The sequence below is a fragment of the Mustelus asterias genome, chromosome 9 (assembly GCF_964213995.1).
Source record: "Mustelus asterias chromosome 9, sMusAst1.hap1.1, whole genome shotgun sequence".
NCBI classification, from domain to species: domain Eukaryota; kingdom Metazoa; phylum Chordata; class Chondrichthyes; order Carcharhiniformes; family Triakidae; genus Mustelus; species Mustelus asterias.
Genome location: NC_135809.1, coordinates 44708191 through 44721754, shown reverse-complemented (window position 1 = coordinate 44721754; position 13564 = coordinate 44708191). Strand labels below are relative to the sequence as shown.

The window sequence follows — 13564 nt, the reverse complement described above, 5'->3', positions numbered from 1 at the left end:
GCCCCCTCCCCTCTTTCTCCAGGTTCAAGGTTGCCAACTGTGAGTGAATGTATTCCTGGAGGTTTCACCACATGACTTGCTCCAACCATTCATTGGTCAACACATCAATCCTTGTGACGAACTGCCTTCCTACGCCAGTTGGAAAGCAAAAAGACTCATTACCCGATTGGATGATTATTGACTGTCAGCCAAACAGCCATTTTTCCCCCCATTTTCAGTATTTTTACATCTGGTAAAGAGAAATGTTCAAAGAAAATAACCAAAAAAATACTCTTTTAATGTCCCCATGATTTTCTCCAGAGTTGCACACAGCAGTGTCCTGGGATTGATCTTCAATTCCCACAGACTCCAGGCCAAATTTAGAAGGTTAACAACCTCATCCAGGTTAGAGTAGAGGGCAGTCTGCAAAGGAGGAAGAATAGGGAAATTCTTCTTAAATTTAAAGTGGAAATAGGAAGAATTTTCTGTAGAATTAAGTTTTGGCACATCTTTGAACATTTGCTCCCATTAGCACTGCCTTCCCATTTTTAATGACAAATGTCTGTGTTTGCTGAATGAAATTTGGTGCATAAATGGGGAGCAGCCCATGAACAAATGAAGATGCTCAGTTAAGCAGTGGTTTATGAATGCTAATAACAACATAGACCTGTCAGTCTTGTGGGGCAATGACAATGGCCATGCCATTAAGTGAATGTTATTCAGAATCAGCCTTGCATACAGTGAGCACAGCAATGACCAAATCAGTACAAATATTTATGCCCTTAAGCTGCTGAGGAGATGCAATCTATGGAAGTTCAGTCTTTGGAATGCAAATTGAATTGTAGAACTCGCAAGATTAGTTTAAACTAATGGCCAGCAAGAACTGTTTTCAAAAAAGCCCTTTAAAATCAAAAATTGCAGCATCCCACGTTTTGTGTTTTTATCCAAACTTTTGAGGCAATTTGTGGGTAGTGTTTTCTTTCATGCATGCTGTATTCCAAAGCTGCTGTCTTTTAATGTGTGGAATATATGGGCTTAAAGTGCTGACTTCTGACTTTCCAATCCCTCTTCCTTGCTTTTGTAATTTAATCTCTTACCTGCATGCTAATAGATTAAGTGATGCCTATCCAAATTAAGTGAAGGGCTGCAACATTTAGCTAGTTGTGCTTAAGAATTGAATAAAAAGCCCAATGATCGATCATTCCTGATGTTGAGCTGTGCTTCGTGACTGTCGTTTGGCTTGCCAACTCTGGTTGACCTATATTTTGTGAAGTTTCATCTCATGTCTTCTTGCTTGCTACATTCCTGCATGCCTGGATATCACCTAATATACCAATTACTCAATAATAACAGCTACAATACCCCAGACCTCTGTGCTGCAGAAACCCTTCTCTCCATCACATAGTTAAGATTACATGGGCATCAGGACCACATTGTATCCTGTGTGCTTTGCAACTTTGTTGTTTATTGTGAATCTGCCAGAGCAAAACTAAACTGGAGAAGTAAATGTCCCGATGATGTTGCTCCCAGATTGCTCACAGAAGTGTCCGGGAGATGAATGGTTAATTCCAGGAGACTCCAGAATAATCCTGTGTTGTTGGCAGCTCTAGCTGTTGGTGAACATAGGACTCACGCGGGACACTCCAATGAATCTAAAGGTAAACATGAACCTGACTAAAATGGACAGAAGAAGCAAAGTGGAAGAGGTGAAACATTTTAATATCAAGATGATTTCTTTTCAGTCTATGGGCTTGGACACACCGTCAGTTGTATTCTGCTTGGGGTCAGAGTGCTGGTAGACAGGAAGAGGCAAGCAGCTCTGTGGCTACACAGTGATGCAGCAACAACTTATATTTTATATATTAAAGTAGCAAAGCCAGGCATTTCAGAGGTATGAGGGAAAAATGGATACTGAGCCAAAGATAGAGATATTGGGAGGGAGCAAATGTTTCTTCAAAAAGATTAATTTTAGCAGGGTCTTAAAGGAGGAGAGGGTGTTGAAAGGGGATTTGTGGTGGGGAATTTCAGAACATGGTACATAGATAGCTGAAGGCACAGCCACCAATGTTGGGCTGCAATAGCAATGGAGAGAGAAGTTTTATTTAGTTGAAAGGAGACAGACTTGGGTTGAAGAAGATACAGGGCCAGAGGTTCTGCTTATGAAGTAATTGGATGCTGAGATTCCAAGGAGTCTGATTGGGTCTACAGTAGAGTCTGGAGAGGGGGATAGAATTGATGGTGAATGTAGAGTTTGTGGCACAGTCCATAGATGATGGCTACATTCTATCCTATATTAAAGGAAATTATAGGTCTTCAAGACTCGATGTTGAACAAGCAATCTTGACAGGATAGCGGTAGTAAAGGCATTGAGAGAGGTGGGGCTGAGTGTTATCTAGATAGAAGTGGAAGCTGAATCCACGGGCAGGATTTTCCGGCTGCGCTTGCCCTAAGACCGAAAAATCCCGACCAAGGTCAACGGACCATTACATGGTCCTGTCCTGCCCACTATGATTCCCGTAGTGGGCATGATGGGAAAATTCCACCCCATGAGTGCAGTTGGCGTTGCCGGGGAGGGGGGGTGGTGGTAAGCATGTGGATGTGGAAGTGGAGTAGGCTAAAGATGATTCTTGAGAGGTGAGTGCATGGAGCTGTTAAACATGGTTTAGCTGTGGTTGGATAGGTACAGTGTGAAATGGATTAATGTGGAGAGGTGATGGAGAAAAAGGTGAAATTGATTTTGTGCACCATTATCACAAAGAAAGTGTTCATGACTTTGGTCGGACTCATTTGAACACCAGGAGTGGTTAATAACTGATTGAAGGGATTAATCTAGAGAGTTGTAGAAAAGATCTGGAAGATAACATCTGCAAGAGCTTTGGAGGGAATGGAAAGTTGGAGATGGAGTAGTAGTTTGCAGTTGACTAAGATTTGGCACAGAAGATTTTGATTTTAGTAAAGCCTATTGTGTGAATGAGTAAGATACACATTCACTATTCCACATCTAATTACATTTCAAATCACAGCTTTGCTACCAGAGGTTGTGCCTAGCACAGGAAGGTTGGGACCATCAAATGGCTTTACTCACCCTGGATACCTCTTAATGCTTCCTAGTTGCCTACAACAGCAAAATCTAGAAAATAACCTTTTGGGAGAAATAATGCCTGAAGCGAGGAGATTGAGTGATAATGTGGAAAATTATAAGCCTTTGAAGAATAAAGGAGACAAAATTACTTTTTGACAATACTGCAGAACAGGCAATATAAGATCAGCAGACTAATTTTAAATTGCACGCAATTACTTTTCCATTAAAATCAATGAGGCAGGGTGCTGTTTTGCCATCGTCCATTTGGCACCACTGCTGAAGGCCAATTTCAACGCCAGACACTCAATGGCAGATCCTCCTATTCACTCTCAATTTCTCTGCAGCTTTACAACACTTGCAGTAAATAATGGGTTGCACATTGTTTATTTTCAATATTGGGATTACTGAGGCAGAGTTAATTGCATTACTGTTGTACACCAACATATTGTAAAATTGGACTCGATAAGTTCTATAATGAGGCACAGTGGGTTGTTTATGAACGAACCTCACGGTGAAATGCTAAAAGGCACACCTACATACACAATTTCCTAATCTCAGCTTAACTTCCATGGTTGAAGCTGATTGTATTACCCTTTGGGAAAATGTGACCCTCTTCCTGACTTCCTAGCACCCAGTGATGGCTGGGGGGGAAGTGGAGGAGGGAAGCAGGGTGGTGGGGGCATTTCACACAGCTTACCTCCCAACCCTATTGATAAGTGCTGGGCATTGCACTAGAGCAACCCAAATAGATGGAGAGGGAATAAGCCTGGAATGGAGGCAGGGGGCAAAAAATATGGAATGCTTTGTAAATAGACATATTGGTAATAATGGTCTTTTGCTTCAATTGCCTGGAGTTTTGACATCTTACATTGCAGATACATTTCATTTTTCATCTTCACCTTTCGTGTACTCCAATTAACTTCAGCTGATTTTGCAAAACAAACAGTAATAGAAATCAGAGGGAGTGTTTGGACTCGGCTCATTCTGTTGTTTCACTCCCATATCCTGTTAAGACTGGTCCTCTAACCTTATCCATCATATACCTAAACTCATCCATTTACCCAACTCACATGAAATTGATTGTCATTTTTTTAATTTACTATGTCAAATCTGGTCGATAAATGGGAGAAGTCATTGTTCTAACCCCAGTTTACATTTAATTGTTTTGATGTCTGCTGATTTTTTTGCTTTCAAAGGTTTCTCAGAATATAGATTTAATTCTGAGGCTTAGGAAAAACCAAAAACACATTGCAACTAATCTCTGACAGCTTTATTCTGTTAATTTTGATAGTTTAGCAACTCTGTTTACATTCCACCATCTATTTATGTAATTAAAATTGAATTGTTAATTTATGATTTAGTTCTGGGCAAGTTCCCTGATCTTGGTGACAAAATAGTGAACAACTGTTCTGCCCTGTCACTGTTGTAACATCTTACCCATTAGTTTGTGCAAATTGGGTCATTGGGAAGATATGGCTTTACCCAAGGAATTAATCTTAATGTTTTATATATATAAATATTACCACAGTGTAGAACTGGGGAATACAATCTATATGTGTAGTGCGAATACCATCACTGTGTGATGTCCTGTCATCCTCCTCAAATGTATTTGTGGTCTTGTTACCTTTCCTTTTTGTATTGTGTATGAAATATGCATCTTCTCTTTTTTGAATTCCTAATTACATCTCTTCTGATGCAGGTCATTGCACTCTATCTCTCCATTGGAAAAAGTGTGAGTGATATTACTAGAACGGAAGGCTATTGTTAGATTATGCAATGTGCTTCTCTTATGTTGCTATGGGAGGGGGCTTGCCCTTCACTTGAGGCTGATGGATGATGATTGAGATGTAAATTATTCATAGGGTGTAGTTTGGCGAAAGGATACAAGTAGATCCAGAAGTGGAACATTCAGCAAAAGATCACATGCTGCAGTGACCTCTCCAGAGTGCTGAAATCAGATTTACCGTCTCTCTTTAAAGAGGCCAATGGAAAATTTCACTTACACTTCTAATTCTACAGTACTTATAAGACCCAAATTCTTATTAGCCTTTTTCAGGCTTTATCTACCTGCACTCAGAGTTTTAAGGAACCGGGAGTGGTTGTTAATTTTGATTTTAAAAAGATAGTGTAAAACACGCTATGGGTTTGGCCTAATTACCTTTAAAGGAAGTGGAAATCAGGAAAGGGATTCACCTAGTGACCAAGTAAATATTATACATTTTACATGTCCTGTGGAAGTCAAAAAAACACCATGCTCTTTAAAAAGGTTGGGAGAATTAATTCCTCCTCCTCTCTAAGTAGCAGTGCCATGAACCTTTCTCACCAGCCAAGAGGCTAGGCAGACTATCAGCTCCCAGGTAGCTGTAACACAAATGGTGTTAGAATGCCTGGAGTAACCCCCACCCCACCCCAGCACCATGTATCTGCCTGACCAGGAGCTCAAAGTATATTGATCTTTCCACTCCATGGGACAGTTCATTGAAGCACCACATCTGTCTGCCTTCCAGAAGGAACCAGATAACATTTGGTGTAATCTACAGTTGCAAGTACAGCACCAGTCAAAGATGGTTTTTGCACAATCTCCATTGTTCCTCAGTGACCACATGATGATACAGTAATAGTGCATTGCAAAGAAAAGCTTTTGGCTAATTTAAATGGAAAAAATGCACCAACATCTTTCTGTTCTTTAAAGAAATAGAAGTACTTGCACCATTTTTAAATAGATAGTTGGGAAATGGAGAATGAAGTAAGTGCCCCCCCGCTCCCCCCCACCTCCCAAAGTGTGACTAAATTGAAAAGTGCCAGATTATGGTTGGGCTAAAATCTATAAAATTCAAAACAAGAAATGTCAATGCACATTTTTTAAAAATGCTTTGCTCTACCCACTACCATCTTAACCATTCTGAATACCTCTTTGCAACAGAGTAAGAACCAAATACACATCTGCTTGGGCTCTGCCTCTTCTTCACATTCATTACTTGATGAAGAGGTTGCAAACCAGGTTAAAATCTATTGGCTGATAGAAATACTAATGATATCCCAACACTAGTGCAGTGTGACTACACAGTATATCCCTACCGTTAGGCCAATAATATCTTTTGACATACAAAGTATTCAGAGATTTAATACTTGAAAAGAAATATTTATATGAACAATAGTTCTGATATACAATTTGATTGATCTGGTGATTGTTCACAATGTCATATCACCCACACAGCTTCGCTAGTTGACACGCACTGCTGGATTCCAAGGTCTTGCTGCCCCTTTCATTGAGCTGATGGTTTGTGATTCCACCTCCTCCCAGCAATATTCCTACTATTTTGGCTGTGACTGTCCCTCCCTTCCTCTTCCTCCCAACATTCCTTCTCTTTTGCCCCCTTTGACGGTGAATAGGGAGCGAAATCTTTGGCTGTAAATGTGCTCCTTCACTGTTAGGAGGTTGCTGTTACTTTACATCAGCTGCCAGTGATTGTCCCGCCACGGACTGCTCTGCCTCATTTTTGGAGAAGTACATTCCAAGCAAATTATTTTATTGAAAAGAAGAACAGAAATTTTCTACTCTGGAGGTTAATATATTCAGGGATACTCCCATTGTTCTCACTCTTGGAAAAATAATGAGCTTTCTCTTAAGAAGTGGAAGAGAGTCGGGTCCATGTAAGCGCACAGCAGATGTTGGAAAATGTTGAGAATTTTGCAGCTCCTCATTGCAGCAGGACTCCCCTGAGGTAACCCTAAATTGTCAATTAGTCTGCTAATCATCTGCTTCAGTTGTCTTTTGTGTAACCCAAATTAAAGGTAACTGATGTTTCTCCTGGGGGTAAAAGAAAAACTTCATAATTTTTGAATGTTATTCATGCAATCGTTTCTCAAGTTTTTTTTAAATTAATGAATTTTTTTTGCGAATTTCTTGGCTGATTATGTTCATGTGCATAAAAGCAGCAGCTTAACAGGTTTCTAAAAATGATCATTCCCTGTGACCATGGGGCAGGCTGTATATCTTTTGCATTCTGCATGACTATTGCAAGTTAGTTAACTTTGTTTAAGAGGTATCTCCTGGTGAGATGGTCAAGTATAGCACGATGGGAGGGTCGGTGCCCCTCTGGCAGAGGCTTGGCATTTCACACAATTTGGTTCCCAGTCTTGCAATCTCATGACATTCTGTATACATGCCGATTCATTATTTTAGTTTATTTTCCCAAAGAAATAAACAAAATAAAATCCGAATGAGAGCTGGCTAATTTTTTTTTTACAAAGCAGAACTTCAATGACTGTCACACATTGTGGGAAATAAATTATTTTTAAAATCCAGAATTAAGGTAATAATTCATCAAAACAAATGCATTAAATTATTATTTTTATTCCTTTCCCCTCCCAACTGTAATTTTTTTTTCTGTCCTGAAAACACGCATTCACGAGCCTGCCACTTTCTGAAATAAAGCCAGAAGATGCTGAAATTGCACAGCAGATCTGTCAAAAGAGAGAAGATGAGCCATTGTTTTGGGTAGGAAGACTCTGAAGAGAAAACTCTCAACCCAAATTGCCTTTTTTCTTTTTAGCCGTGTCAAATCTGGTTTCAAAATGGACATGGTTTTGGGAAAAGCAGATACTCTTAAAAATAACAAAAATGCCTGGTTTAGAGAGTTTGTATTCTCAATTGTAAAGGTGAAGGCGACAGCAATTAGTAAAAGTTTATCTGACAGTATACCAAGTTCATTAAATATAGGAGTGATTCCTAAGAATTGGAAAGTGATCTACAGAGCTGTATATTATTTAACAAAGGACCAGGAAACAACATAGCCAGCAAGTTTAACATCTGTTAACACCTGTGGTAGGCAAACTCCATGCAACAATTTTGAGAGATCAAGTGGATAACTGAAAAGAAAAGAAAGGTCCACTTTAGTTAGACTGCTGTGCGAGGGGTTTGAAGCCATTATTGATCTGGCAGACAGGGAAGTTGCAGTTGAAATTTTAGAAAGCTTTTCCAAAGGTTCCACAGCAGGGGGTAAGGCCAAAGGTAAGCAAGTATGGAATAGGAGGCAAGGCAGATCACTGGGTGGATAATTAGGTTTAAAATGTCAAACAAGGTGGGGTGTGAACAGGAGAACAGGAACTTTTCAGGCTGGAAGCTTTGAGATGACCAAGGAATTAGTCTTAGGATATAGTCTATAGATATTTGTATTCATGTCTTGATTGGAGGAAGCAAGTTTGCCAAGTGTGCAAATTATGCAAAGGTTCAAGAAAGGAATCAAAAGGTTCTTCATGATAAATCTATAAAACCATAATCTCATTGCAAGCTTTAAGTCCTGGGTTGCATTGGTGGAAGGCAAGAGCATGAAACAAAAGAGATTGTAATGTGTAAATGGTTAGTCAGTCTCCAGCTGCATCACTATAGTCTTAACTCCAGAAAGGGAATGCTTACTGATGTGATGACATCTACAAAATCACATAGCAACAGTGTAAAAACCAGTAACAGCACTTTCAAACCTTGAATATAAAGCATTTTCAGGTGGTGTAACTTACTGGCTTCTACCACTGTTACAAATATTCATCAGACACAGTCAGTCTGGTGCAGATATTCTGTGTTAGCAACCTTAAGTCAAGTGCTACTAAATAATAGAGTTACATAGAAAGTACTTCTGGAGCTCCGGAAAATCAGTGTAAACCCTTGTGCTTGCAGGTTGAAACAGAACACTGGAGGGAACTTCCACCAATGTCATTGGCTGCAGCATCGCCTCCACTGCTACTAACAAAACTCTAAACTACATGCACACCTGCATGGAATGCTCAAAGCTCTGGGAACTGAACTGTGCGTCTGCCCCTGGTGAACCAGGATCAGTGTGATCTTATGGCTGATGAGCTCATCAGCATTCTGACAGTTAACTAATGACCCTGGTTTGCTAAACAGCTTAGTTTCTGCCTGTCTGGTGGTACCTGTTACATGTAGGCATGATGTCTTATGTGTTGTGGAAACCTCAACAGTTTCAACAGCATTATGTGAATATCTGAGTGCCTTTACAAATTTAAAGATTAAAGTTCCCATAAAGAACAATGTGGATTAATGGTAAAATTAAGTTATATTGGCAAAGGACTAAACTTTGTTTGTATGCTGTCTGCTCAGGTAGAATATGAAGGCCTCAAACATGAGATTAAACGTCTGGAAGAAGAGACAGTGCTGCTCAACAGCCAGCTGGAAGATGCTATCCGGTTAAAGGAGATTGCTGAACATCAGCTGGAGGAAGCTCTGGAAACGTTAAAGAATGAGCGGGAACAGAAGAACAACTTGCGCAAGGAGCTCTCGCAGTATATCAACATGAGTGACAGCATGTACAACAACCACATAAACATCGCAGTTGATGGGCTGAAGTTCTCAGAGGATGGCAACGAGCCAAATAATGACGACAAAGTGAACGGACACATCCACGGCTCTTTAGTAAAACTCAATGGTGATTACCGAACATCAAATACCAGAAAAACCGACAACCCAGCTCTCGTCTCTGATCTGTTCAGTGAGCTCAACATTTCAGAAATGCAAAAACTTAAGCAACAGCTTATACAGGTATGAACTCCCACCCTTATCTTTTCATCTTTGTTCCTTCATTGATTTTAGTTCTCTACTCTTGCTCCTGAAAAGCCACGTTAGGCTTTTAGTAACATGCCAACACTTTCACGTCTTGTATCAGTCAGATCTTGTGTTATAGTAAAGAGTCAGCGAATAATCTAAGACTAAACCTGTAGAAGTGCACATTGAGCCATAATTTTACCTTCCTTTTGTTGGTCTGAGAAAGGACCCTGTTGTTTGAGTATTTTGCCTTTGATCCATTGGTTACAGGAATGAGTAGGGATAGGCATTTTGTGTTGGACCCTTCCGATGTGACAGCATAAAGCTGCATGATGCTGTGGACATGAAGGAGGTCTGTTCACAGCCCATCATTGCCTGTTCCTAACGCCACAAATAAAACATTTACGGTAGGTGAAGGTAAATAAATGCACCAGACCTGAATCTATTCTGAATTATTTGTTTCCAGTACATAAGCAAGGGATGACCAAAAGACACCATAGGTGAACATCTTCCTTTGCGATTTGTGGGGACTGGGGGAAATTTAGTTGATTACTTTTGAAGTGTAGGGATTATTAGTGTTAATTGCATTCCAGATTCTCTGTAAACATTGCAGATTTTGGGTTTAAAACATGAAGATTCAGGCAATGTATTGATTTTTAAAATTCTCATTGTTGCTTTCAAATCCCAACATGGCCTGCCCGCCCTATTCCTGTCATCTCCTGCAGCTACACAATGATGCTCCCTAATTCTGGCCTCTTAACTAATCATTGTTGTTTGCATTATGGGTGGCCATGCCTTTGGTTAGCTAGGCTCCAAGCTTTGGAATTCCCTCCCTATCTCATGTCACCTCTCTACCTCACTTCCCTACTTTAAAACACTCCTTAAAATCTTCCTTTCAGACCAAGCTTTTTGTCAACTTACCTAATATCTCCTTACGTGGCTCGTTGTTTTATAATGCGAAGCACCTTCATGGAGCACCTTGGGGTGTTTTGTTATGTTAAAGGCGCACTATAAATATGAGTTGTTGTTGAACTAAATAAAATATTCTGTCAGTTGTTGTTATTCCTTTGTTTGCTAAGACTCCCCATGAAATTTACTAACGAGCTTGATGAATTTAGATTTTCGCAAAGTAAACCTGCTGAACAATGCCTGTATTTGTGCAATAGCTTCGATAGTTGGATCTGTTTAAATTTTAGAATGAACATATGACCCTCATATTCTGGCCTTTGGAATGCCTCATTGTGCTTATATGTTGCATCATAAGATGGTACAGCAGAAAGAAAGGCCATTCAGCCCATAGTGCCTGTGTCAGCTCTTTCAAAGAGCTATCCCATTATTCCCACTACCTTGTGCTATCCTTACAACCATGCAAAGTTTTGTATTTCAAGTAGATATCCAAATCCCTTTTTAAAATTTTTTAAAAAGTTTTTTTAAAGTTTATTAGCATCACAAGTAGACTTACATTAACATGGCAATGAAGTTTCTGTGAAAATTCCCAAGTTGCCACACTCCGGCGCCTGTTGGGGTACACTGAGGGAGAATTTAGCATGGCCAATACACCTAACCAGCACATCTTTTGGACTGTGGGAGGAAACCGGAGCACCCGGAGGAAACCCACGCAGACACGGGGAGAATGTGCAGACTCCGCAGACAGTGACCCAAGCTGGGAATTGAACCCGGATCCCTGGCGCTGTGAGGCAGCAGTGCTAGCCATTGTGCCAAAAGTTAATATTCAATCTGCTTGCATCACCCTTTAAAGCAATGACATTCCTGATCGTAACTGGTAAAAATATTTCTCCCCACCTCATCCCTGGTCCTTTACCAAATATATTAAATCCATGTGTCCGTTTACTGACCCTTCGGCCAATGGGAAATATATATTAAATAAATTCCAAATTTGTAATGATGATATAACAGTTGGCCTCTTTTTTTTTTAACCTCACTGACCTCTGCTATAACTGCATTCTTGGGGAAGTTTTTATTGGCCCGCGAGGAGATTGGATCATGGTTGAGGTGAGCACCGCAGGTTAGATCCATGGCCTGAGATTTGCAGCTTTCCACCCTTGACCCTCCCCCTCCATAGATATCCCAGTCAAACCACAAAAAATGACCAGTCTGAAACACTGCTCCAAATGGAGGGAGACGGTTGCTTGTACGTGGTAAAGCTACCCTACAGCAGTTGTCTTCCCATCAATATCAGTTCTGGTCCAAGTAGAAGTGGAAATACGAGAACAGTATTGGACAATCCAGTGCCCTCATCTAACTGAATGTTCTCCTGCAAAGTTATCTTTACTGACATACTGATTCACTTAATTTAGTTATCCTGCTACGCTACTGAACAATTTCACTTCAAATTTCACAATCAAACAGAAAAATTGCTGCTACGAGAGAGATTTTTGAAAGGCCCTTTCTCAATAAGCCAAAGATATCAATCTGTAGCTAACTTTGTTCGATTCTTCTCCTGAATTCAGTCAATGATGAATACGGAAGTCTAATAAATCATAATCTGCTTACCAGTCATTGAAACCAGAAGCACTAATTGCTTTCTTGTACTGGTGCTACAGGATACCAAGACTGAGTAACCTAATTGAATCTAGACGGCATGGTGGCACAGTGGTTGCACTGCTGCCTTGCAGCGCCAGGGACCCGGGTTCAATTCTGGGCTTGGGTGGCTGTCTGTGTGGAGTCTGCACGTACTCCCTGTGTATGCGTGGGTTTCCTCCGGATGCTCTGGTTGCCTCCCACAGTCCAAAGATGTGCGGGGGGGGTTAGGTTAATGGACCATGCTAAATTGATCTTTAGTGTCAGGGGGATTAGCAGGGTAAATATGTGGGGTCACGGGGATAGGGCTTGGTTGGGATTGTTGGTGCAGGCTCGATGGGCCAAATAGCCTCGTTCTGCACAGTAGTGATTCTATGATTCTTCTGTGAGGCAATGAATATTGTGGAAATTAAAGGAATGTACGATTCGTGCAACATTCCGGTTTGTTCCCTGTGAGTGGGTTCAGATGGGCTATAGTATTGATCATTTCTTTACAAGCCTGATGTCGTCATTGATTTATTGTCATCATACCCACTGAAAAGAAGCTGGTAGCTCACATGATTGACATTTTATCCGAAACCCTCTGCACTCCAGGTTCAGCTTTCTCAGTTTCCAGCCAGAGATAGCAAGGGAATTTGATTGAGATGCAGCGTTGCCAACATTCATGGCAGTTCATTGCAACTAAAAGCCCTGTATAATCTTATTAGAGATATTTCACTGTGCTTCTGGATGGTGGAATATTCCCAGCTGCATAGTAGATGTGATATCATGAAATCATGTTCTGAAATCAGTGGACTGCTTTGTCCGAAACCCTCACAGTACCTCATTTGGAAGGCTCACACATCAGTTGCTCTGATCACTAGTTCTGAGTAACAAAAGATAAGAGGTATGAATAAAAATCTCTTTGTGACATTTAGGGTTGTGAGGCATTTCACATTGCACTGCCCCCTATAAGTATATAGAAAATAACCATAAGACGCATTCTCCAGTCCAAAAGGTGTCCACTGCACTCCAGCGCACCAGGTTCAGGCAGCAAAGAGGTGCCTATGGCAGGAAAATTGGTCACCTGAAGGTCACTCATTCTTCCAAGGAAGCTAAAGTATGCTCTGCCTATTGCCCGCAGATGCAGTAAATGGCACTGAGGAAAAAGGCGGATATGTCAGGGGTGTAAGATCATTACATTTAGGGCGGCACAGTGGTTAGCACTGCTGCCTCACAGCGCCAGGGACCCGGCCTCGGGTCACTGTCTGTGTGGAATTTGCATGTTCTCCCCGTGTCTGCGTGGGTTTCCTCTGGGTGCTCTGGTTTCCTCCCACAGTCCAGAGATGTGTGGGTTAGGTTGATTGGCCATGCTAAATTGCCCCTTGTGTCATGGGGATTAGCAGGGTAAATGTGTGGGGTTA

General features: G+C 40.9%; 1 protein-coding gene across 2 annotated transcripts in view; it reads left to right on the top strand.

Moving 5' to 3' along the window:
* Positions 1-13564, top strand: part of LOC144498659 (protein bicaudal D homolog 1-like) — a 247428-nt gene that overhangs the window by 178042 nt on the left and 55822 nt on the right. For both annotated transcript variants that reach the window (XM_078220111.1, XM_078220112.1), the window contains exon 4: positions 9180-9617. In XM_078220111.1, the coding sequence (XP_078076237.1) occupies positions 9180-9617 (438 nt within the window). The remainder of the gene's footprint in view (positions 1-9179; positions 9618-13564) is intronic.